At 52.5% G+C, this 23,117-nt stretch overlaps 1 protein-coding gene across 1 annotated transcript; it reads left to right on the top strand.

Moving 5' to 3' along the window:
* Nucleotides 1-268: 268 nt before the first annotated feature.
* On the top strand, nucleotides 269-11,278 carry CSAD (cysteine sulfinic acid decarboxylase). Its single transcript, XM_040989126.1, has 14 exons — nucleotides 269-412; nucleotides 616-742; nucleotides 885-975; nucleotides 1,290-1,396; nucleotides 1,798-1,913; nucleotides 2,275-2,354; nucleotides 2,503-2,557; nucleotides 8,746-8,862; nucleotides 8,937-9,001; nucleotides 9,207-9,288; nucleotides 9,630-9,829; nucleotides 9,941-9,992; nucleotides 10,108-10,197; nucleotides 10,656-11,278. Exons 1-14 carry the CDS (start codon nucleotides 287-289, stop codon nucleotides 10,827-10,829), a joined length of 1,482 nt encoding a protein of 493 aa, XP_040845060.1. The 5' UTR covers nucleotides 269-286; the 3' UTR covers nucleotides 10,830-11,278.
* Nucleotides 11,279-23,117: the final 11,839 nt, after the last annotated feature.

Here is a 23,117-nt window from a genome sequence, read left to right as displayed (position 1 = left end):
CTAAATCCAAAGCCAGGAGCCAGGAGCTTCTTCCAGGTCTCCTGCCTGAGTGCAGGGGTACAAGGACTTAGGCCATGCTCCACTGCTTTCCCAGGCACATTAGCAGGGAACTGGAAGGAAATTGGAGCAGCTGGGACTTGAACCCGCACCCACTCCCTCCCTCTCACCCATGCCCTGGGAGCTGGGCCTGAGCGGCAGGCTGGAGGCTCTGGCTGAGGTCTGTTCAGGTGGGCTGCAGCAGGCTGAGAGGACAGTGAGCTCCGCTCTGCTCACAGATTGCATCCTGATGGCTGAGTCGAAGCCACTGCCCTGCGCCGATGGGGACCCGGTGGCCATGGAAGCCCTGCTCCGGGACGTGTTTACCATTGTGGTGGATGAAGCCATCCGGAAGGGGACCAGCGTCTCTGAGAAGGTGGGTCCCCCTCCACTCCATCTCCTGTTCCTCTCCTCAGAGCTGTCCCCTGTGTGTCCCTGGGGCCCCCATTCTGCTCTGCATGTGGACAAAGCACCTATTGATGCCTGCCACTCCCTGTTGCTTTAACATGTTCCCAAGCGACACGTGGTGCTCATGGGGCACACACGTCCCGGGTTCTGCATCGCCCTGGCTTCTCCCAGGTCTGCCAGTGGAAGGAGCCCGATGAGTTGAAGCAGCTGCTGGACTTGGAGCTGCGGGGTCAGGGCGAGTCGCGGGAGCAGCTGCTGGAGCGCTGCCGCGCCGTGATCCACTACAGCGTGAAGACTGGTGCGGCTCGGGCTTAGCTCAACTCTCTCCTCCTCCCCCTGCCCTGGGGCTCCTGGCAGGAGGGGTCTCTGGGGCCCCTGCACCCCACACCCCACAGCAGCATCCTTGCTGAGCCGCGTGCCCGTTTCCTACTCCTCCTCAGGTCACCCTCGGTTCTTCAACCAGCTCTTCTCGGGGTTGGATCCACACTCCCTGGCTGGCCGTATCATCACCGAGAGCATCAACACCAGCCAGTGAGCCACCCCTCCCACCCGGCTGGCCAGAGGGCTGCCGGGGGAGGGCGAGGGTGTCAGGGACTGGGCCCAGGCAGAAAAGCAGGGTGCCTGCCCCTTTCCCTGCACCCCAGGGTCCCTGTTCTCCAAGCTTTCTCAAGCTTCAGATGCCCCCTGTTGCCCCAGCTTGTTCACATTCTTATTTCCTTGCTTCTCGGCATCACCTTTGCCTCTTCCCTGACACCTGCTTCCCTCGGTTAACCTGTGACTCAAGGGCCTCGCCTGGCAGCCCCTACGAGCTTCTTGGCTGGGGTCATCATTCCCTGTGCCGGCAGGTACACGTACGAAATCGCCCCCGTGTTTGTGCTCATGGAAGAGGAGGTGCTGGGCAAGCTCCGGGCCCTGGTGGGCTGGACCTCCGGGGATGGGGTCTTCTGCCCTGGTATGTGAGAAGGAGAAGCCTCTTGAAGTGCACCCGCTTCCCTGCCACCTCTTTTTTTGTTGTTGTTGTTGAAAGCAGCTAGTGGGGAGAGGAGGAGGGGAGATTCCTCTTTGTTTTCTCTCTCGCTGGGCCCTGACCAGCCTGGGGAGAAGGCTACCCTGTCCCCTTCGTCCATTCAGGCCCCTGATTTGCTGGTTGATGGGGAGGAGAGGTCTCGTGGGGCAGCCCATCTTCAGCCTTGCATTTGCTGATCCTGGGGCTGGCTGTTCTAGATCCTTGAGAGTTGGTGGGCAGGGAGCCAGGCATGCCCACATCCTTCATCAGGTCCTCTGGTGGCGAAAAGTCGGGGGAATCCTGAGTCATGACGCCTCCCTCTGGTTACCTGCCTCTCCCTGCCACAGGTGGCTCCATCTCTAACATGTACGCTGTGAACCTGGCCCGCTACCAGCGCTACCCAGAGTGCAAGCAGAGGGGACTCCGGGCACTGCCACCCCTGGCCCTCTTCACGTCAGAGGAGGTGGGACTCCTGCTGAGCCTGACACCCTTCAGGCCCTCCTCCCACCTCCTCCTGCCCCCAGGTCAATGGGTAGACTGGGGAGTGTGGTGGGCATAGCCTGTACCCTTGCTGTTCAGGCCCAGTAGCCTGGACGTTGTCCCAGGAGCTTGTTAGAGTTTAAGGCTCCAGGGCTCCAGCCGGGCCCTGGCACATCTGAGCTGACAAGCATGTGTGTAGACATTGGCATGGCGCTGGTCTGTGGGGTGTATCATTCTTGCACTGTGACATCTCATCCCCACCATTCCCCACCCCAACCATTCCCTTCTTCATTTGCCCTCGCCGCCTGGGTGCTCATCTGCCCGCCTCTGCCTTCCCTCCGCAGTGTCACTACTCCATCAGCAAGGGAGCCGCTTTCCTGGGGCTTGGCACCGACAGTGTCCGCATGGTCAAGGCTGATGACAGGTGAGTGTCTTTCTGACCAACTTGGCACGGTGTGATTTCCTGCTGCCAAGCAGCCCTGCCCTGGCTCCCTGTGCCCTCACTGAGCTGTGGCAACCCCCTGACCCTGCGGCACCAGGGGTTCCTCTCCCCACTCCATTTTGTTTTTTAGAGGGAAGATGATCCCGGAGGACCTGGAGAGGCAGATCCTGCTGGCCAAGGCTGAGGTGGGTGGGCTGGGAGGGCTGCAGTGGGTCCCCAGCTGCCCCTGCTAGAAGGGTTGTCTGCGCTGTACCTGCTCAAGATTCTTTCACTTAAAAAAAAATATATCTACTTACTTATTTTTATTGGAAAGGCAGATTTACAGAGACAAGGAGAAAAAGAGAGATATTTCCATCCACTGCTTCACTCCTCAAATGGCCACAGTTGGCTGGACCCAGGCCAGTCTAAACTCAGGAGCCAGGAGCTTCTTCTGGTTCTCTCACACAGGTGCAGGGACCCAAAACTTTGGGCCGTCCTCCACTGCTTTCCCAGGCTGCAAACAGGGAGCTGGATGGGAAGTGGAGCAGCCACAGCATGAACTGGCACCCTTAGAGGAACCTGGCACTTGCAAGAGGAAGATTAGCCATTTGAGCCATCGCACTGTCCTCCTTGTTTTCAACCCTCACGCCCATTTCCCCGTGGGTGAGAGGGGCGCTAGGCTGCTGCCAGGGACTCCTCCGGATTGCAGAGACAGGCTTGAGTTACAGTGGAGTCCCATGGGGACTGCCTGCATGGAAGGGGTGAAAGATGTGGGCTGAGAGTGGGTAAGGGGGGGCACCCTGAGTTGGAGAGCCGTGCAAACTGCCACAGTTGTCACGGAAGACCAGCCTTGTACATCTATACAAATTCATTTGAATCTGAGAGGCAGGGAAAGAGCTCTAGTGCACGGGTTTGTTTCTTAAATACCTGTAACAGGTGGGAACTGAGCCAGGCCAAAGCTGGCATGTGGGAATTCCATGTGGGTGGCAAGAGCCCAGGTTCTTGGGCCATCTGCCTTCCCAAGAGCATTGGCAGGGAGCTGGGTTAGAAGTGGAGCAGCCGGGACTCATCCTGTCACTCCCATATGGGATGCGGGTATTGCAAGCAGAGGCTTCATGAGCTGTGCTGTGACGCTCACCTCGCCCAGCTCTAACACAGTTGTTAAGTACATCTGCCCACTGGTTCAGAGTTCCAGTGCTAGAAGTTACCACAGTGTGTGAAATTCTGCATTGGAGAATTTTGCCTGCAATCATTCAAGCGTAACTTAAAAAAAAATCCTAACGTGAAATATTTATGTGAAATGCATACTAGAGTGGGCACTATGAACACCTTTCTGTTACCTAGACTGCTTTTTAATTTTATTTTTTATTGGAAAAGTAGATGTATAGAGAAATGGAGAGAAAGATCTTCCATCCACTAGTTCACTCCCCAAATGGCCACAAGGGCTGGAGCTGAGCTGATCCGAAGCCTGGAGCCTCCCATTCTTGCAGAGTCCCAAGGACTTGGGCCATCTTCCACTGCCTTCTCAGACCATAAGCAGGGACCTGGATTGGAAGTGGAGCAGCTAGGACATGCACTGGCACTCATATGGGATGCCAGTGCTTGTAGGAGGAGGATTATCCAATTGAGCCACCATGCCAGGCCCCCATCCCGCCCTTCCCTCACTTCCTGTTATCTAGAATGCTGTGAGCTTACTGATGGATGGATGGTGCCTCTGAATGAATGGCAGGAAGGCCAGCAGTTAGAACAGCAGGGTTCCTCTCCTCTTCAAGTTTTTTTTTTTTTTTAAGTTTTGTTTATTTATATTGGAAAAGCAGATATACAGGGAGAAGGAGATACAGATAAAAATAGTTCTTTTTAAAAAGACTTGTTTATTTTTATAGGAAAGTCAGATATACAGAGAGGAGGAGAGACAGAGAGAAAGATCTTCTGTCAGTTGATTTATCCCTGCCAAGTGGCCACAATGGCCGGAGCTGAGGTGATCCGAAGCCAGGAGCCCGGAGTGTCTTCTGGGTCTCCCATGCAGGTGCAGGGTCCCAAGGCTTTGAGTTGTCCTCTGCTGATTTCCCAGGCCACAAGCAGGGAGCTGGAAGGGAAGCGGGGTTGCTGGGATACAAACCAGCAGCCAAATGAGATGTCGGTGGATGCAAGGTGAGGATTTAGTTGTAGGCCGCTGTGCTGGGCCCCAGGGTTTCACTCTGTCTACTGCTTTTCGATGGTAGCTTAATTGAGATATGATTAACCTGACATGCAGCTCCTGCATGTAGAGCGGGCGGTCTTTTGTGTATCCACGGAGTTGTGCAGGCATGACCATGGTCAGCGCCACACCATTTTCATCAGCCCCAAGGTGTCCTCGTCCCCCCCCCCCCCCCCCGAGCCCTCGCTCTCCAGTTCTCCCCAACCTCCCGTGTCCTGGCATCCCACTATCCCTTCTTTGCCTCTGTCGGCCTTCCTGTTGGAGTCATACGGTACACAATGAACAGCTTTTACATGGCTTTGTGGCTCCAAGGTTCACCCATGGAGCAAGGGCCAGCGTTTTATCCCCCATAGTGGGACATGAAGCCCTGTGTTCTGTGGTAACCCAGAGTACTTGCCCGTTCAACAAGCTGGCAGGTGGGCCTGGCACAGTAGCCTAGTGGCTAAAGTAATTGGTTTGCGTGTACCAGGATCCCATATGGGTGCCAGTTTGTGTCCCAGTAGCCCTGTTTCCGATTTAGCTCCCTGCTTGCGGCCTGGGAAAGCATCAGAGGATGCTTAAAAAAAAGAAAAGACCTATACTTTGACTATCATGGGAAAGGTAAGGAAAGACTGGAAATAAAGAGGGAAAAGAAAAAACAAACCGGCAGGTGTTGGGGTGGTTTGCTCATTTTGGCCCTGGAGGGTCATGCAGAGTGCCGTGGGAACCCACGTTTTCAGTTTTCTGAGTTGTATATGTGAGAGCAGGACTGCTGGGTAAAATGGAACTCTGGCTTCGTGTTATTTATTTTTAAAGATTTATGTGTTTATTTATCTGAAAGGCAGAGTTATGGAGAGAGGTCTGCCATCTGATGTCATCTTCCATCTGCCGAAGGCCAGATATAAGTTGGTCCGAGGCCAGGAGCCAGGAGGTTTTTTTTGGGGGGGGTTCCCACGTGGGTTAAGGGGACCAAGCATCTGCACCATTTTCTACTGCTTTCCTGGATGCATTGGCAGGGATCTCCATCCAAACTGGAACAGCCGGGGCTCAAACTGGTGTCTCTGTAGGATGCCATACATGCTGCAGGTGGCAGCTTTACTCACTATGCCACAATGCTCGCCCCTACTTATTTATTTTGAAGAGGTTTATTGATTTGTTTTAAAGAGTTACAGAGGAGAGACAGAGCTTCCTTCTGCTGGTTTACTCTCTATACAACCCCAGCAGCTTGGGCTGGTCCAGGTTGAGCCAGGAGCCAGTAGCTTCATCTGAGTTCCCAAACACTTAGACGATTTTCCACTGCTTCTACACTGCCAGAAATAGGAAGCTGGAGTAGCCCGGACACAAAGCATTTAGGATGCCAGCACTGCAGATGGTGGTTTTACTCACTACGTCACAATGCCAGCTCCTAATCTATCTCTTTTTGATATTCATTTATTTGAAAGCAAGAGTTACAGAGAGAAAAGGAGAGACATAAAACAAGACCTCCCCCTGCTGTTTCACTCCCCACATGGTCGTTAGAGGGTGAGAGATTTATAGTGGGCTGGATCAAGGTCTGAGAGCCTTGGAAACTCCAATCAGGTCTCCCGTTCCAGGGACCCAAGTGTTTGTCCCATCTGCTGCTGCTTCCCCAGGTGCAATAGCAGGGAGCCGGGTCAGAAGCAGAGAAGCCAGGAATGGAACCAGGACTCATTAGGGGATGCTGGCGTCACAGGTGGCGGCTGCAGTGGCTGTGCCACAGCGCCAGACAACTGTAATGCCTTGAACTGCTGCCAAGCTGTTCCCCATAGAGGGCGCCCCTATCAGCCCCACAGCACTATGTGAGGGCTCCAGTTTGGCCATGTCCTCAGCAGTAGCATTGGCTCCCGCCCCCTTGTGGTGTATCCTCTCAGGGGGTTGTGGGCTCTGGCTGGGTGTGGCTGCGTGTCCTTGATGACTCGTGATGGAGGGTCTTGTCCTGTGCCTTTTTAGGCCTCTGTGTGTCTTCTTTGGAGGCGTGGCGGTGTAGATCCTTTCTCCGTTCTTGCTGCTCATGGAGCTTCCATTTCTAAGGGGAGAAGACTGGCATTCGCTAGTCTTAACAATTGCTTCAGAGCCAAAAGATGGGGTTCCACATAGGAAGATTAACCTAGGTAGGAGACGGGGAACTTGGGGAAGGTTTTTTGCAGATGTGATGGCTGGGCTGAGACTTAAAGGGTGGTGGACCGGTGGGTAAGGACATGCTGAGCTTGCGTAGGAGCTTGCGTAGGATTGAAGATGTGGAGTGGCTCCATTCCCCACTCATAGCCTTGCTCCTGCCGGGGTCCTTGTTGGGGTCGGGGAGGCTTTTGTTGCCAATCCTGGGGCACTGTGTCTGCGTTCTTGGCAAAGGAGCCAAGGATGCTGAACTGTGCAGTGGACAGGGTCATCCCGCCCATGCCCCCCCATATCCTTAGGGTCCCAGCAGGGAGCCTGCTGCCAGTGTGTATGGCATGCAGTTTATCGACTCGGCCACGGTCACACACCTGGGTCTGTCCTGGCAAGTGTTTTTTTCACAGTGTTGGGTGAGCAGTCTGGGAACACCTTTCTTCTGCAGAACTGAACCCCACACCCACTAGACAGCAGCTCTCCGCTCCCCTGCTCCAAGCCCCACCAGGTGCAGGTTTTCTTTCTGTCTCCGTGAATTTGATGACAGTTATAAAAATCCTTCTGTATATCCTGATTTTCGGAAGAGCCAGTAACCTGGCTTATATTCTTTGTTGAATGTTTGGTTGAATTCATCAATGAAGCGTTTGAGCATGGGTTTTTTTTGTTTTGTTTTGTTTTTAAAAGATTTATTGATTTACGTGAAAGAGTTGCAAAGTGAAAGGGAGAGAGCCACAGATCAACCAATCTAGTGGTAGTTTTCTTTGAAAAATTCTTTATTTAAAAGGCAGAGTTAGGGGCCTGGCATGGTAGCCTAATGGCTAAAGTGTCGGGTTCCCATATGGGTGCCGGTTCTAATCCCAGCAGCCCCGCTTCCCATGCAGCTCCCTACTTGTGGCCTGGGAAAGCAGTGGAGGATGGCTCAAAACCTTGGGACCCTGCACCCATGTGGGAGACCTGGAAGAGGTTCCTGGCTCCTGGCTTCGGATTGGCCCAGCACTGGCCATTGTGGCTACTTGGGGAGTGAATCATCGGACAGAAGATCTTCCTCTTTGTCTCTCCTCCTTTCTGTATATCTGACTTTCCAATAAAAACAAAGAAATTTTTTAAAAAAATTCAGTGTTACAGAGAAGAGGGAGTGAGATGTCTAATTACAGTTTTTAAATTTTGAATGCAGTTTCTCTGTGTTTATGCTGTTCAAATTTTTTTTCTGTAACTTTTGCATTCCAGTAACACATTACTTTTTTATTTTTGAAAGCACAGAGACAACACAACCAGACAGTCCTGGGTTTGAGTCCCATTTCTGGAGTTTCTGCTTGGAGCTCTGGCTCCCAGGATGCCTGTCTGAACATGAAACCTGCCTGGGATGTTAGCCTGGGCTGGCTCAGGCAGAGAGCTGGGGGCTGGTGTTTTGTTCATCTAATTAGTTTACTTAAAGAATTTTTGATTTATTTTTATTGGGAAGGCAGATTTACAGAGAGCAGGAGATACAGAGAAATCTTCTGTCCACTTCTCATTCGTCAAATGGCTGCCAGTCTGAAGCCAGGAGCCAGGAGCCTGCTCTGGGTCGCCCACGCTGGTGCAGAGTCCCAAGAACCTGGGCTGTCCTCTACACCCCAGGCCACAAGCAGGGAGCTGGACCCAAAGTGGAGTAGCTGGAATAAGAACTGACACTCACATGGGATGCCATGCTTGAAGGTGGAGGATTAGGCAGTTGAGCCATTGCGCCGGCCGCTAATTAGTTTATTTGAGAAGCCAACAAACCGAGAGAGACCGATGGAGAGTGCTCCCTTCTGCCAGTCCACTCCCCAAATGCCACAACGCTGGGGCCTGGCCAGGCTGAAGTGAAGAGTTGGGAACTCAGTCCTAGTGTCCCCTGTGGGTGTGGAGGAACCCCAACTTCTCAGGCTCTCAGCTCCTGCCTCCCAGGATGCACCTGAGCAGAAAGGCTGGGATCAGCAAGGGAGTGGGACTGGAATCCAGGTAGTCGGATATGGGGTGCAAGTGACCGCACTGACCTCTCAGCCACTTACCCAAACTCCTGCCCCCTCCCGGGAGCTTTGGAAACAACCCTGTTGCCTGCTTTTCTTGCAATAGGGAGCCGTGCCATTCTTGGTGAATGCCACTTGCGGGACCACCGTGCTGGGCGCCTTTGACCCGCTGGAGGCGATCGCCGATGTGTGCCAGCGTCACGGGCTGTGGCTGCACGTGGATGTGAGTGGGACTGGGGCGGGGCGGGGCGGGTTGAGCCGAAGCCAAGGCCTGTGTTGTTCCTTCCCGCCGCGCAGGCCGCCTGGGGTGGGAGCGTGCTGCTGTCACGGACACACAGGCATCTCCTGGAGGGGATCCACAGGTGCACATGGCCACTTCTCCCAGACCCCTTCAGAGATGGATGAGGCTGGGGGAAGGAGGCTGGTGGGCGGGTAGGGCAAGGTGGGTTGGGGTAGGATGTGATGGAGACTGGAGACTTAGTTCCTTAGGGCTGGGAGGTCCAGACTGCGATCTGGGGGCCTGGGGAGGAGAGGGTGCCGCTGAAACAAGGACTGTGCTTCACCCAGGGCTGACTCAGTGGCCTGGAACCCCCACAAGCTCCTGGGAGCCGGTCTGCAGTGCTCTGCCCTCCTGCTTCGAGACACCTCGGTGGGTGGGGCCCAGCCCTGGTCTTCCCTCTCCCCTAGCATCCCCCACACCAGGTTGTCTTCTTCCCTGTTCCTCCCCAACCTGTAGAGGGCTCCAGGTTTTAGCTGTTCTCTGTCCCTTTGCTGCTCCCCTGATTCCATGACCCACCCTCCTCCTTATATCCCTTATCCTGAAGCTGCAGTTGGAATGATCCTGGGCCTAAGTCAGGGTGCTGGGTAGCAGGGTGAGTGGGGAGGACCAGAGTAAGGGGTTGGGGCAGGTGGCGGTTGCCCTCCCTCCAACCCCCCCTCCTCCAGGGCCAGGATGGGCTCTGACTGGCTGCTGGCCGCCCTTCTGCACAGAACCTGTTGAAACGCTGTCATGGCTCCCAGGCCAGCTACCTCTTCCAGCAGGATAAGTTCTACGACGTGGCCCTGGACACAGGCGACAAGGCGGTGCAGTGTGGCCGCCGAGTCGACTGTCTCAAGTTGTGGCTCATGTGGAAGGCCCAGGGCGACCAGGGCCTGGAGCTGCGAGTGGACCGCGCCTTCACCCTCGCTCGGTGAGGCGTGGGGACTGTCCCCCAGGCTCTTCTACACTACAGGTGCCTTCTGTGTGTCTGCCGGTCTGTTCCTCCTCCTCCAGCTGGTAAGTTCTCACCCTCTCTTTGCAGGTACTTGGTAGAGGAAGTGAAGAAGCGGGAAGGATTTGAACTTATCATGGAGGTGACCAGCAGGGGGTCTCCAGGGACACTACTCTGAACTCCCTGTGGGGAAAGTGGGGCTGCAAGACGGCTCTCTCTTCCTTCTCCTCCCACACTTTCCCCTTCCTCCTTTGCAGCCGGAGTTCCTCAACGTGTGCTTCTGGTTTGTGCCCTTGAGCCTGCGGGGTCAGCAGGGGAGTCCTGATTACGACCAGAGGCTGGCCAAGGTGCACCTGCTCTGCCCTGCTGCACGTGTGGCCGGGCGGCCGTGGGGACTAAGGCAGACCTCTCCGCCCAGACCTGCTCCATGAGCCCAGCAAGAGAAACGGGGTCCCTGGTGGATGGTGGAGATCACTAGGGTAGAGGGGCTGGGAAGCTTGAGTGGAGCCAGAGATACAGCTGAGAGGCAGAAAGGGCACACAGAGGGCTTATCGAGGCTGTTGGGGACCAAAAAAAAAAAAAAAAAAAAATGCAGGAAGGCCGCCCCCTGCAGGCACACAGCTAGATCATGTCCAGAGCTTCGGGACAGACCGACCAGTGCCAGGGGCACTGGAGATGATGTGGAAGGATAGGAGTTCAGGTCTTGCCCCTTTAGGAGTTGCCATTTTGGAAAGCAGTTGCCTGTGCAGAGCCAGCGTGTGCCAGGCTGTCTGAGACATGACCCCTTCCCACCCCCCTTTGGCAGGTGGCACCCATGCTTAAGGAGCGCATGGTGAAGGCGGGCTCCATGATGATCGGCTACCAGCCGCACGGGAGCCAGGCCAACTTCTTCCGTGTGATCGTGGCCAACCCGGCGCTCACCCGCGCGGACCTGGACTTCCTGTTGGATGAACTGCAGCGGTTGGGCAGCGACCTGTGAGCCGCTGTCTCCTGCCGGGGGGCCTTGGCCTTGCTGCTCCACAGCGGCCAGCGGCAAGGGGCGTGGGCTGGCCACCGTGTCTACGTCAGTTAATGCGCCTTCCTAACGCTTTGCAATCACGAGAATGGCTTGCCTACACAGCAGTGTGGCCGTGTGGTTGTGGAATGTTGTTCTCTTCCTGAAATTATAGAGATTTTTATTAAAAGAAGGTTAATTATAATGTGTCAACGATGCTGGACATAAAACTTTCTAGTGAAATCTGAGCTGTGTTCAGAAACACGTAGGAAAAGACTCACATAGCACATGAGCCAAACCATTAGCAATGTTTCCTGGGACGGGCCAATAGGAAATTAAAAACAAAACCTGTTCCTCTGCTAGCTCCCCTAGGTTATATAATTAGCATAAATTGCCTTTATGATAGGAAAGTAATAAAATTAACATTTCAATTATTTTGACATGTTTTAAAATTTATTACCTTGGGCCCGGAGCAATAGTAGTAGTTAAAGTCTTTGCCTTACACCCACTGGGATCCCATATGGGTGCCAGTTCTAATCACGGCAGACCCACTTCCCATCCAGCTCCCTGCCTGTGGCCTGGGAAAGCAGTCGAGAACGGCCCAAAGCTTTGGGACCCTGCACCTGTGTGGGAGACCTAGAAGAAGTTCCTGGCTCCTGGCTTCGGATCGGCGCAGCAGCGGCCGTTGCGCTCACTTGGGGAGTGAATCATCAGACGGAAGATCTTCCTCTATGTCTTTCCTCCTGTCTGTGTATCTGACTTTCCAATAAATAAATAAATCTTAAAAAAAAAAAAAGAAGTACACTAAGGAGCAGCCCAGACCAGGCCAGGGAAAGGTACCCACCAGCATACATTTGGCACAGGTCAAAGGTGGGTCAGGCTGAACCAGTTCACATCAGCTGCTGATAAATCCGAGCACCAGACAGTGTGGGTCGGGCCGGGTATGGTCGCAACACATACCAGTACACATTACAGATGGGATAAGGTGCATGCTGGGCTGGGCTAGACTGTAACCCTCGCCAGCTGGAATTGGGGGTGGGCCTGGCCGGGTCAGGCTACAGTGCCCACTAGCAAATGCCAAGGTAAGGCGGATCATGCCAGACTGGGCCGCAGCACTAGTAGGAACCAGGGAGAGAAGGGGTAAAGCTAGTAGGCGGAATGTAGAAGGCCTCCCTACTGGAACAGCTCGCCCACTGGAGAGCATGAGTTAGGTTGGGGGCAGAGCAGACTAAGCAGGGCTACAACACATACGGGCCTCATGCGAGCCAGATCAGGCTTGGTTGACTGTCCCTATTGGCGCAAACATTAAACAGAATGGGTGAGGGTTGGTTGGGCTTTGCTGCAGCACCAGATAGCAGAGGCTGACAATGGTGGCTAATCAGTCAAGTTAAACTACAGAACCTTCCAGAAAGCTTAGGATCTGGGAGTGGGAGTGGCCTAGTAGGGAAATAGTGGGCACCTCCCTCTTGGGTTACCACTCCCACTGGAGAGCATGAAAACCAGGACTGGGGCAGGGGTGGCTGGAAAGAACGGCACCCAACAGTATGTGTGTGGGCTGGATAGTAGAGCTGGGTGGGTTGAATTAGGCTTCAATGCCCATCGACATGTAGGAGAGCTGAATGGGACGTGGGACAGACTGGACAAGTCTGCTGTACATACTGGTAAGCATGGGAACCAGAGCAAGGGGCAGGCCTATTGGGGGTTATTGTGGGTCGCTCTGATTAGGTTGCAGCTCCCACTGGTTTATGTGAGGGCTGAGTGTGTGGTGGGCAGAATTAGGCTGGACTGCAACACTCATCGGTTAGTGTGGAAGACAGGACTGGAAACAGAACTGAACCAGCAATTGCAACCACCATCTGATTGGGGTGATGGACTGTGCCGGGCCCTGTGCTTGCAAATACACATAAGAATCTGGTCCGGGATCACCTCAGACAAAGTTTCTTTGGGGATCCCCCCAACTGTGCTGCTGATCTCAGAACCCCAACCATGAAGAGAAGTACAGATTCCATGGTCTGCCATGGAGTGCAACAGCCAGAGCCGAGCCTCCTCAGAGGCTGAGACGGAACAGTGGAAAGCATAACCGGCTGCGCATGGAGGATATGGCAGTCTATCAGAACCTGCAGAGGAAACCTGGCACCACAACAGAGGACAGAACAAATCAATCAACTGCCCCGGCCTTATGTTGGCAGTGAAAAACCGGGCAAACAGAGACTCTAAGGTGGACTATGTCAATCAGTGGATTCTGCAGTGACTTCATCATGCTTGGAATGACGAGATTGGCAGCAATTCATAACTGTTGAACTATCAAAACCACTTGAGCAAGACCCTCGGAGCATGTCCCACGTCAGGGACCTGGGGTGGGTGAGAGACTGGGTGGGGCTTCTCCTTTTATCTCCTCCTTTACCCTAGATACAGAAAAAAATGTAGAAATAATAGTGTTACCCACTTTCCTATAACCCTTGAAACTTTGTGCCCCAATTAACTATGTAAAGACAGAGAAAGATCTTCCATCCTCTGCTTCATTCCCCATTTGGCCACAATGGCCAGAGATGAGCCCGTCCGAAGTCAGGAGCTTCTCCCTGGTCTGCCATGTGGGAGCAGATCCCAAGGCTTTTGGCCACACTTGACTGCTTTCCCAGGCCACAAACAGGGAGCTGCATGGGAAGTGGAGCAGTTGGGATACGAACCAGCACCCATACAGGATGTTGGCTCTTGAAGGGGGAGGATTAGCCAACTGACCCATTGCACTGGTCCCAGAGCTTTTGCTTTTGATTTAACTTCTTTCTTTGCTGCCTGGTGGAGACACTGGGTTGGGTTCCTGGGATGGTAATATCCTTGGACCCCTAAGGCAGATTGGGGCGGAGTTCCAGGCTCCTGGCTCAGCTTTCTCTCATTGTGACCAATGGGTGTGAGATTTCACTTTTTTTTTTAGATGTATTATTTTTTGTTGCAAAGTCAGATATACAGAGAGAAGAGACAGAGAGGAAGATCTTCTGTCCACTGCTTCACTCCCCAAGTGACTGTAACGGCCGGAGCTGCGCGAATCCGAAGCCGGGAGCCAGGAGCTTCTTCCGAGTCTCCCATGTGGGTGCAGGATCAAAGAGAGGACATTAGCCACTAGGCCACGGTGCCGGGTTCAAGATCTTACTTTCTGTCTCTTTCTCTCTAAGGTTGCCTTTACAATAAAAATAAACCTTAAAAAAAAAAACACAAATCTTTCTTTAAAAAGGCAGGTGTAAGGGCCAGGGGCGATGGCTCAGTGAATAAATCCTTGCCTTGAATGCCAGCATCCCTATGGGTGACAAGTTCGTGTTTTGGCTATTCCATTTCCCGTCCAGCTCCCTGCCTGTGGCCTGGGAAACAGTAGAGGATGGCCCAAGGCCTTAAAACCCTGCACATGTATGGGAGAAGCAGAAGAAGCTCCTGGCTCCTGGTTTTGGATCGACTCAGCTCCAGCCTTTGCAGCTGCTTGGGAGACTGAACCAGGAGACGGAAGATTTTCCTGTCTCTCTGTGAATTTGCCTTTCCAATAAAAATAATCATTTAAAAAAGGAAGGTGTAAAGATACTGAATACAAGAATAATTTTCACCGAAAGAATCTATTATAGGAAAGAAAAACCAAAAATGGAAAAGCTGTAAAATTCACTGTACTTTTGTGACTTGAAAATGAATTGAGGGCCCGGCGCGGTGGCGCAGTGGTTAAGGTCCTCGCCTTGCACGCCCGGGATCCCATATGGGCGCCGGTTCTAATCCAGACAGCCCCGCTTCCCATCCAGCTCCCTGCTTGTGGCCTGGGAAAGCAGTTGAGGACGGCCCAAATCCTTGGGACCCTGCACCCACATGAGAGACCTGAAAGAAGTTCCTGGCTCCTGGCTTCGGATCGGTGCAGCACCAGCCATTGCAGTCACTTAGGGAGTGAATCATCGGACGGAAGATCTTCCTCTCTGTCTCTCCTCTCTGTATATCCGCCTTTCCAATAAAAATAAATAAATCTTAAAAAAAAAAAAGAAAGAAAACGAATTGAGCTCTTTCTTGGGACCAGATTCTGTGCCCCCGAATTCTTGGGAAGTCCTCCCAAATACACAAAGAGGCTGTTCTTCAGATGGCGCGTTTGAAAAGGGCACCAGCACTGACCAGCCAGCCACCCAGCCCCTGCAGGGCGCCCCGCTGTGGCCGCGGTCTCCCAGGGACGCATCCATTTGGCACTGAGAGGCCTAGCTGGCAGTGCCACAGAGTCCACGACAGAGGCCTTTAGCCCCAGGACTCGCTGGGGAGAAACAGTGAATCTTCCAGAACCTTCTGTTGTTTCCAGTTCTGAAAAATAGCATCTATGGAAACAGTAAGGTGGTCCTGTGAAAGTCATTGCAAGGTCCTCGGAGAGGCCAGTACTGACTCACCAACCTTGGCAGAGGCCTAATGCTCTCATCGCACTGGGCAAGCCCCAAGCCCCCCTGGCCCTTCAGTCACTCCCAATGCTCCCATGAACTGGTTATTCTTCATGGAAATGGTGTTTTAATTTTTTCCAAAAAAAAACCACTTTTTTTTTTTTTTGGAGAACATGAATTTCAACAGCAGTATCTGCCAATGCCTCAAATGCAAAGGAAAAAAAAAAAAAGCAAAAAAGCAAATTCAAAGCAAAGCAGGGAAGTGAGAACAAAATCTTCAACTTGCTGAATTTTCCTTGACTTTATCAAACTGGGGCTTCTGTTTCCAAAATTCAGCCTCAGAATCTCTGGGTCCAGTCGTAGTCTCTCTCTCCCAGCTTGTTGAGCACCTGCTGTGTGTAACTCCTCTGAAGCCAGTCCACGAGCTCAGTTCTTCATCTCTCCTCCCTCAATGGAGGTGGTCCCTACCCCAGGGCCTCTGCTCCTACAGTCCCTGTTTAAACGTCACCTTCTCAGTGAAGCCTTTCTTAACTATTTGACATTTGCATCCCTATTCCCTTATCTGCCCAGTTGTTTTCTTGACACATGTGTAAGCATTTGGCGTACTCTGTTTTAAAATCATTTTTTAAAAAAATTATTTATGGGCCTGGCAGCATGGCCTAGCGGCTAAAGTCCCCACCTTGAACGCACCGGGATCCCATATGGGCACCGATTCTAATCCCTACAGCTCCACTTCCCATCCAGCTCCCTGCTTGTGGCCTGGGAAAGCAGTCTAGGACGGTCCAAAGCCTTGGGACTCTGCACCCACGTAGGAGACTTGGAAGAAGTTCCTGGCTCCTGGCTTCAGATTGGCGCAGCACCACCTGTCGCGGCCACTTGGGGAGTGAATTATCGGACGGAAGAGCTTCCTGTCTCTCCTCCTCTCTGTATATCTGACTTTGTAATGAAAATAAAATAAATCTTTCAAAAATTATCTATGTTTATGTGAGAGGTTGGGAGACAGTGAGAGGGAGGGGGGGGAAGTTGCCATCCTCTGTTTTACTCCCCAACGGCAAGTAATAGTCCTCCCCTCCCCCATGAGTGCGGGAGCCTGAGGATCTGAGTCGTCCTCCACTGCTTTCCCAGGCCACCAACAGGGAGCTGGATGGGAAGTGGAGTAGCCGGGATATGAACTGGTTCCCAGGTGGAATGTCAGCGCTTTCAGGAGGAGGATTAACCTGTTGAGCCACCACACTGCCCCCATTCCCCCCCCCCTCTTTTTTTTTTTCTTCTAGAAATGCATGTGTTTCCTCTCCGCTGTGAGATTTGTCCGAGTTGTCTCCCAGCTCCTGGGGCATCTGTGGAATCTGTAGTGTTGTCAACTTTGACATGAGTAGTGACGTCACTTTCTCTCCTTTTTCCTGTGGGTTTTAGTTGGAGGTTTGTTGCTGCGATGGTACGTGTGAGGTGTTGGCTTGCCGGTGATGGCTGGGTAGCTGGAGAAGGAGAGTACTGGGGGCAGGGACTGAGGAAGGATCCGCCCTCAGGAAGGTGGGCAGGTGTCAACTGGACACAAGGCAGGGAAAGAGGTGAATGTTCTCTCTTCTTGGGCCAGACTGTCTGCCTTCGCTGCCCTTGCACAATGAAGCTCTGGATTCTCCGGGCCATTGGACTCCAGGTCTTTTACCCCGCTCCCTCCACCCAGCCATGGTTCTCAGGCCTTTGGCCTCAAGTAGCCAATTACTACCATTGGCTGCCCTGGTTCTCACGCCCTTGGACTTGACCTGAATTACTCCACTGGGTTTCCTGGCTCTCCAGCTTGTACACAGCCTATTATGGCAATTCTCAGTCTCTGTAATTGCGTGAGTCAGTCCCCCTAGCAGACCTGCTGGCTGCATGGACGCATCCTATCGCTACTGCTTCCCTGGAGAGCCTGAGAAACACAACCGCAGGTGATCTCAAGGTCAGGCAAGGTCAAGGTTCTCTCAGCCACTATTCTTGGTGAATGTATTGCTTCCCGCCTGATTTCTTTCTGCCTCACTAGTTTTTGTTATTTCTTGGTGTTTACTTTATAACTTATTCGTCTTTTTCTAGTTTCTTAAGAGGGAAGCTGAGGATACTGGATTTAGACTTTTTTTTTTCTTTTCTAGTGCCAGAAATTTCTTTCTAGGTACTGCTTCAGCTTTAGCCCATGGATTGTAATACGTTGTGTTTTTACTTTTGTTTGGCTCAAAAGGAATTCTATGTTTCCTTTAACTTCTTTGATGCGTGGGTCACTTAGAATCTTTGGATTCTATATATTTGGGGATTGTTTATATATCTCCCTTTTATCAGTTTCTAAATTAAACCATTTTGGTGTAAACCATACTTTGTATAGTTTGTACTCTTTTAAATTCATTCAGACTGGGACCAGCATTCTGGTGCAGTGGGTTAAGCTGCTGCCTGTGACGGCGACATCCCAAACGAATACGCTGTAATCTTAGTCACGTCACGTCTAATCTAGCTCCCTGTCATGTCTCTGAGAAAGTAGCAGAAAATGGCCCAAGTGCTCGGCCCCTGCACCCATGTGCAAGAGCTGGAGGAAGTTCCTGGCTGCAGGCTTTGGCCGGGCTCAGCCCTGGCTGCTGTGGCCACCTGGGGAGTGAGCCAGCAGATGGAAGCGCTCTCTCTCTGTTACTCTTTCCAATTAAAAAAAAAAAATCAGTTAAAGGGTTTGTTTTTTTTTGCATTTTAAAAAATTTTATTTTTGATAATGTTTACATAGTTGAGAAGGATGCATGCCCATGTGGACACTGACTAGGGTGGGGCTGGGCCGAGGAAAAGGGGAAAGTAAATGAGGCCATTGCTTCCAATTTTCTTATACTTCTTCCTGTATCTTGGGGAAGGGGAGGGGGGAAGCCACACCCAGCATCCTAACTGCATTGGTACCGGGGGGTGAGGAGCAGCCACCCAATGTCATCCCAGGGTCCCTGATGTGGAGGAACCCAGCGATGGTTTCCATAGTTCTCAAAGGGTGTTGATTTTGTTGCTCCAAGTTGAGGAAATCATCCAAGGTCCCTTGGCTGACACAGTCCACCTTAGAGTCTCATTCAACCAGATACTTGCTCTTAACACTTGGCCGAGAGACTTGTCTAATTTGTCCTGCCCTCCATCCTCTGCTGTGGTACTAGATGTTCTCTGCAGGCTCCACCTGACTGCCATACACCCCATGTGCATCTGGGCATGCGGTCCAAAGCACCATCTTCAGCATCCGAGGAGGCCCGTTCATGCAATGTTGCATGCAACATGCAATGTTGCATCTAACCCAAGCATCTCCCCAATAAATGCAGCCCACACAACTCTGCAAAGCAGCAATATTGGTTGAGGAGTCAGGTACACAGACCCACTGGCTGGGTCTGGGTCAGCTCTTCTTCCCTTCAGAGAGTGACTTGGAGGTGAGAGATGGATTTTTTATAGAAAGAGTGAGTTGGGCCTGGTGCTGTAGCCTAGTAGCTAAAGCTTTTGCCTTGCATGCCCGGGGTTCCATATGGGCACCGGCTCTAATCCTGGTGGCCCCACTTCCCATCCAGTTCCCTGTTTGTGGCCTGGGAAAGCAGTCAAGGATGGCCCAAAGCCTTGGGACTCTGCACCCGCGTGGGAGACCTGGAAGAAGCTCCTGGCTCCTGGCTTCGGATGGGTTCAGCTCTGGTCATTGCAGCCACTTGGGGAGTGAAGCAGTGGACAGAAGATCTTCCTCTCTGTCTCTCCTCCTCTCTGTATATCTGGCTTTCCAATAAAAATAAATAAATCTTTAAAAAAAAAAAAGGTGAGTTATACAGCCGTGGGAACCAGACGGTTGGGCAACCACAGGAGGCAGTCATAGCAACAACGTGTGAATAAATCACACAGTATCGATTCCTGGAACTGAGGGTTGCTGGCAGGGCTTATTAGCCTAGTGAGCTGGTCCCAAAAGCAGGAAACTGGCAAAGTACTTTTTAAAAAAAATGTTTAAAAAGATGTATTTAATTTTATTACAAATCATTTTTTTTTTTAAAAAAACAGAAGCATAAAGAACAGGTTAGCAAACTTACGCAGGCCTGAACCAAAGTGACTCTATTGTAACTAGATTTTACACATTCCAAGGTCAAGCCACAGATCCTGTGATTCTTCCCACAGTTGGAGTTCTGAGTTTGGTGGTTCCGTTGGAGGCATCTCCAAAGAAACCTCACCTGAGGCGGCCCCAGGCCTGACTCCTGAGTGTGCCAGCCGGGCTGGGGTCTGGTTCAGCCCATCAGCCACATCAGCTTACACACACACAGTGATCGATTGCAGTTGCTGGGTCAGTTCTGTCCCCAGCCCCATGTCTTATGCAAACCAATGAATGCTGCAGCCCAGCCCAACCCCGCCCACCACACACTCGGCCCTCATGTACACCAGCAGGATCTGCAGCCTAGTCAGAGCAACCCCCAATAACCCCCAACAGGGCCACCCCCAGCCCTGGTTCCTGTGCATACTGGTGTGTGCAGTAGACTGCTCAGATCTGTCCTGCATCCCATTCGGCTTTTATATACCCGTCGGTATGGGTGTTGTCGCCTAGCTCAGCCCCACTGATCCCACTGACCAGCCCACACTCATGACGGAGGGTGTTAGCACCTGTCCAGCTAGATACACCCCAGCACCGGCTCTCAAGCTCACTGATGGGAGCTACAGCCCAACAGAGAGATGCCCACAGTTTCCTTACTAGGCCCACTCCCAGTCCTGGATTTTGTACTTTCCATGTGGTTCTGCAGTCTAGCTTCAGGGGACTTGCTCCCAGTCCCAGAACTTGTCAGCTGATGCTTCGACAAAGCCTGACCGATCTGGTTCGTGCATGTACCAGTGGATATGGTCTCTTAGCCCAGCCTGGCTCTCCCCTTTAAAAAACTCACATGCAGGCCAATGGGTAGTGTGCCCTGCATGGCCTGGTCTGCACCAGGCCCCAGTTCTGATGCTCTCCGGTGACATCAGTGGCCCAGCAGGGGAGTCCTTGCTGCTCCCCTACTGGGCTTACCCTTTACCCAGGTCTTACGTGTGCTGGTGGGTGCTGTCTGGTGGCCCAGTCTGGCATGGACCACCTCATTTCAGCATTTACCGGCAGGTGTTGTAGCCTGGCCCCGCTCGGCCTGCCCTCAGTTCCAGCTCACGCTGCTGGATGCTACAGCCTAGTCCAGCCTGGGCCAGCCCCCAGACCTGAGCCACACATATGCCCTCTGGTACTGTAACCTGGCCTGATCTGGGCTGCTCCCAGTCTTGATTCTTGTGCTCACCTGCGGGGACTGCATCCTGACAAAGGAGTTCCCCAAGCTTCTCTATCAGATCACCTCCCAGTGGCAAATCTCACACATGCTAGTGGGTGCTTGGCCCAGCCTGACTTGGCCCCCCTGCTGTCCTGGCAGGTTCAGGGACTTTGCCTGACCAACACACACCCATTCTAGTCCTTACTGTTGGGTGCTACAGACCAGCCATGCCTAGTCCACCCCCAGAATCAGTTCTCATGTGGTTTAGTGGGTGCCGAGACCTAGTCCAGTCTGTCTTGCACCCATCCTGGCTCTCGTGAGCACCAGGGGGTTCTGGAGCCTAGCCCAGTCTGGCACACCCCATACCCAGTCCACAGCCATGTCAAGGTGTACTGCAGCCATATTTAGCCCATTCTAACTATCACATTCACCAGTAGGAAACACACCCAGCTCGGGCATCCGCTTAGCTCTCCAACCAAGTCTACTCCCAGTCACAGAGCTTGGACATGCCAGTCCTTGCTCTGACCCAGCCAAGCATAGTCTATTCCCTATCTTGGCCTTTGCCATTGGTTCTGCAGTCTGGCCCGGCCCAGCCATTAGCAGGTAGGTGCTGCATCCTAGCCCTGCCAAGCCCCATCCCTGGCTTTCATGCAAACCTGTAGGTGTGACAGCCTAGCCCAGCATGGCCTACTCCGCTCTGGCTCCTGTACATGCAATGGTGCTAAGGTTTGGCCTGGCCCTGCCTGGTCCGCCCCACTCAGAACCAGCCCACACAGTTGCTGACAAGTGAAACAGCCTTGATTGGCCTGACCAACACCCGGCACTGACTCACGTGCTCACCAACAAGAGCCACAGCCTGCCAGAGGAATTCCCCAGTTCTCTTATCATGTCCACTCCCAGACCTTGATATCACATGTGCCAGCGGGTGCTAGGCCCTTCCATAGTCTGCCCCTTCTGTCTTGGCCTTATATATATATACATATATTTATTTATTTATATTGAAAGTTAGATATACAGAGAGGAAAAGGAAGATCCTCTGACCCTGATTCACTTTCCAAGTGGCTGAGCCAATCTGAAGCCAGGAGCCAGGAGCTTCCTCCCACGAGGGTGCAGGGTCCCAAGGCTTTGGTTCATCCTCGACTAATTTCCCAGGCCACAAGCAGGGAGCTGGATGGATGTGAAGCGGAGCCACCGGAACTAGAACAGGCGCCCATATGGGATCTTGGAGTGTGCAAGGTAAGGACTGCAGTCACTAGGCCGCTACACTGGACCCTGTTTTGGCCTTTGGGTATGGATGTTGCAGCCTAACATACCCCGTACACTATTCTTGGGTGTGCCTGGGGGTGAGGCAGCCTGGACCAACCCAGCCAGTAACCAACCCCAGTACCCAGGAGTGTTCGGGGGTTCTATGGTTATGCCTAGCTCAGCCTTTCACCACCTCCTTAACCTGAGAGGAGTATATACAAAAACTTGATCATATACACCTGTTCGAAAAGAAAATTTCAAATCATTCATCCACCACCTCCCCAAGGCACCGGAAGAGCAGACTGAATCCAAATCAAGCAGAATGAAAGAAGCAGCATACAGTGGGTTTTTAAGAAATCTGTATTTATTTAACTGAGGTACAGGAAGAGGTGGAGACCGATCTCCCATCTGTTGGCTCATGCCCTGAATCACCACAGTGGCTAATGCCAGGGCAGGCTGAGCCAGGAGGCCCACCAGGGTGTCCCCCGTCAGTGGCAGCGACCACTGTACACTGACTTGAACCAGAGTTCTGAAAAAAAAAAAAAAGACTCACAAAATGAATCATTAGTTTTTTTTTTTTTAAGATCAACAAAGCTTGATTGTCCAAGAAAACAAAGCAAAACAGACTTCTCAGATGATTAACTTTAGCAAGGGAGCTACCATGGATCTTATAAAAATAAAATGATTCAGGGGCCAGTGCTGTGGTGCAGATGGTTGGTAAGCTGGCATCACATATGGGCGCCGGTTTGAGACCCAGTGCGGTAGCCTAGTGGCTAATGTCCTTGCCTTCTACAAGCTGGGATCCCATATGGGCACCGGTTCATGTTCCCGCTGCTCTACTTCCCATCCAAATTCCTGCTGGTGGCCTGGGAAAGCAGTCAAGGACAGCCCAAAGCCTTGGGACCCGGCACCGGCATAGGAGACCTGGAGGAAGTTCCTGGCTCCTGGCTCCAGACTGGCACAGCTCTGGCCATTGGAGTCATATCTGAGTTTCCAATAAAAAATAATAAATAATTTTTAAAAAGGAAAGAAAGAAAAGAAGAAGGAATGAAGTTTGTTCTTCTCCAACACGGTTGGATCCTGACATTGCCTTAGGTGGGAGAGGGTTCAGGTTTGGGCTGCTGGGAGGAGCCCTGGGCCGGAGGTTTGCCGAGGCCCTGAGCGGGTGTCCAGACCACAGCCTGGCCTGGGACCAGTGCATCCATCTGGCTGAGATGAGGTTATCGTCCTTGTTCTCCCTGCCTACTGGAAGGAGGGCCAGGTGAGGTGCCAGGACCCCAATCAAGCCCTCCACCAAAACGGCTCACAGTTCCCTGAAGCTAAAACATCACACACACACACACACACACACACACACACACACACACACACACACACACACACACACACACACACACATTGCCAGATCA

This window comes from Ochotona curzoniae, unplaced genomic scaffold (assembly GCF_017591425.1).
Source record: "Ochotona curzoniae isolate NIBS_2020 unplaced genomic scaffold, NIBS_Ocur_1.0 contig_1014, whole genome shotgun sequence".
NCBI classification, from domain to species: Eukaryota; Metazoa; Chordata; class Mammalia; order Lagomorpha; family Ochotonidae; genus Ochotona; species Ochotona curzoniae.
This window is presented reverse-complemented; position numbering and strand designations above follow the sequence as displayed.

What these genes read in the sequence shown, in the direction of transcription:
- CSAD (XM_040989126.1), top strand. Translation starts at nt 287, where the DNA reads ATGGCTGAGTCGAAGCCACTGCCCTGCGCCGATGGGGACCCGGTGGCC. An exon ending in CCCTCTTCACGTCAGAGGAG is followed by an intron (nt 1,914 to 2,274) that starts GTGGGACTCCTG and finishes TTCCCTCCGCAG; the next exon opens with TGTCACTACTCCATCAGCAA. An exon ending in CTCCTGGAGGGGATCCACAG is followed by an intron (nt 9,002 to 9,206) that starts GTGCACATGGCC and finishes TGCTTCACCCAG; the next exon opens with GGCTGACTCAGTGGCCTGGA.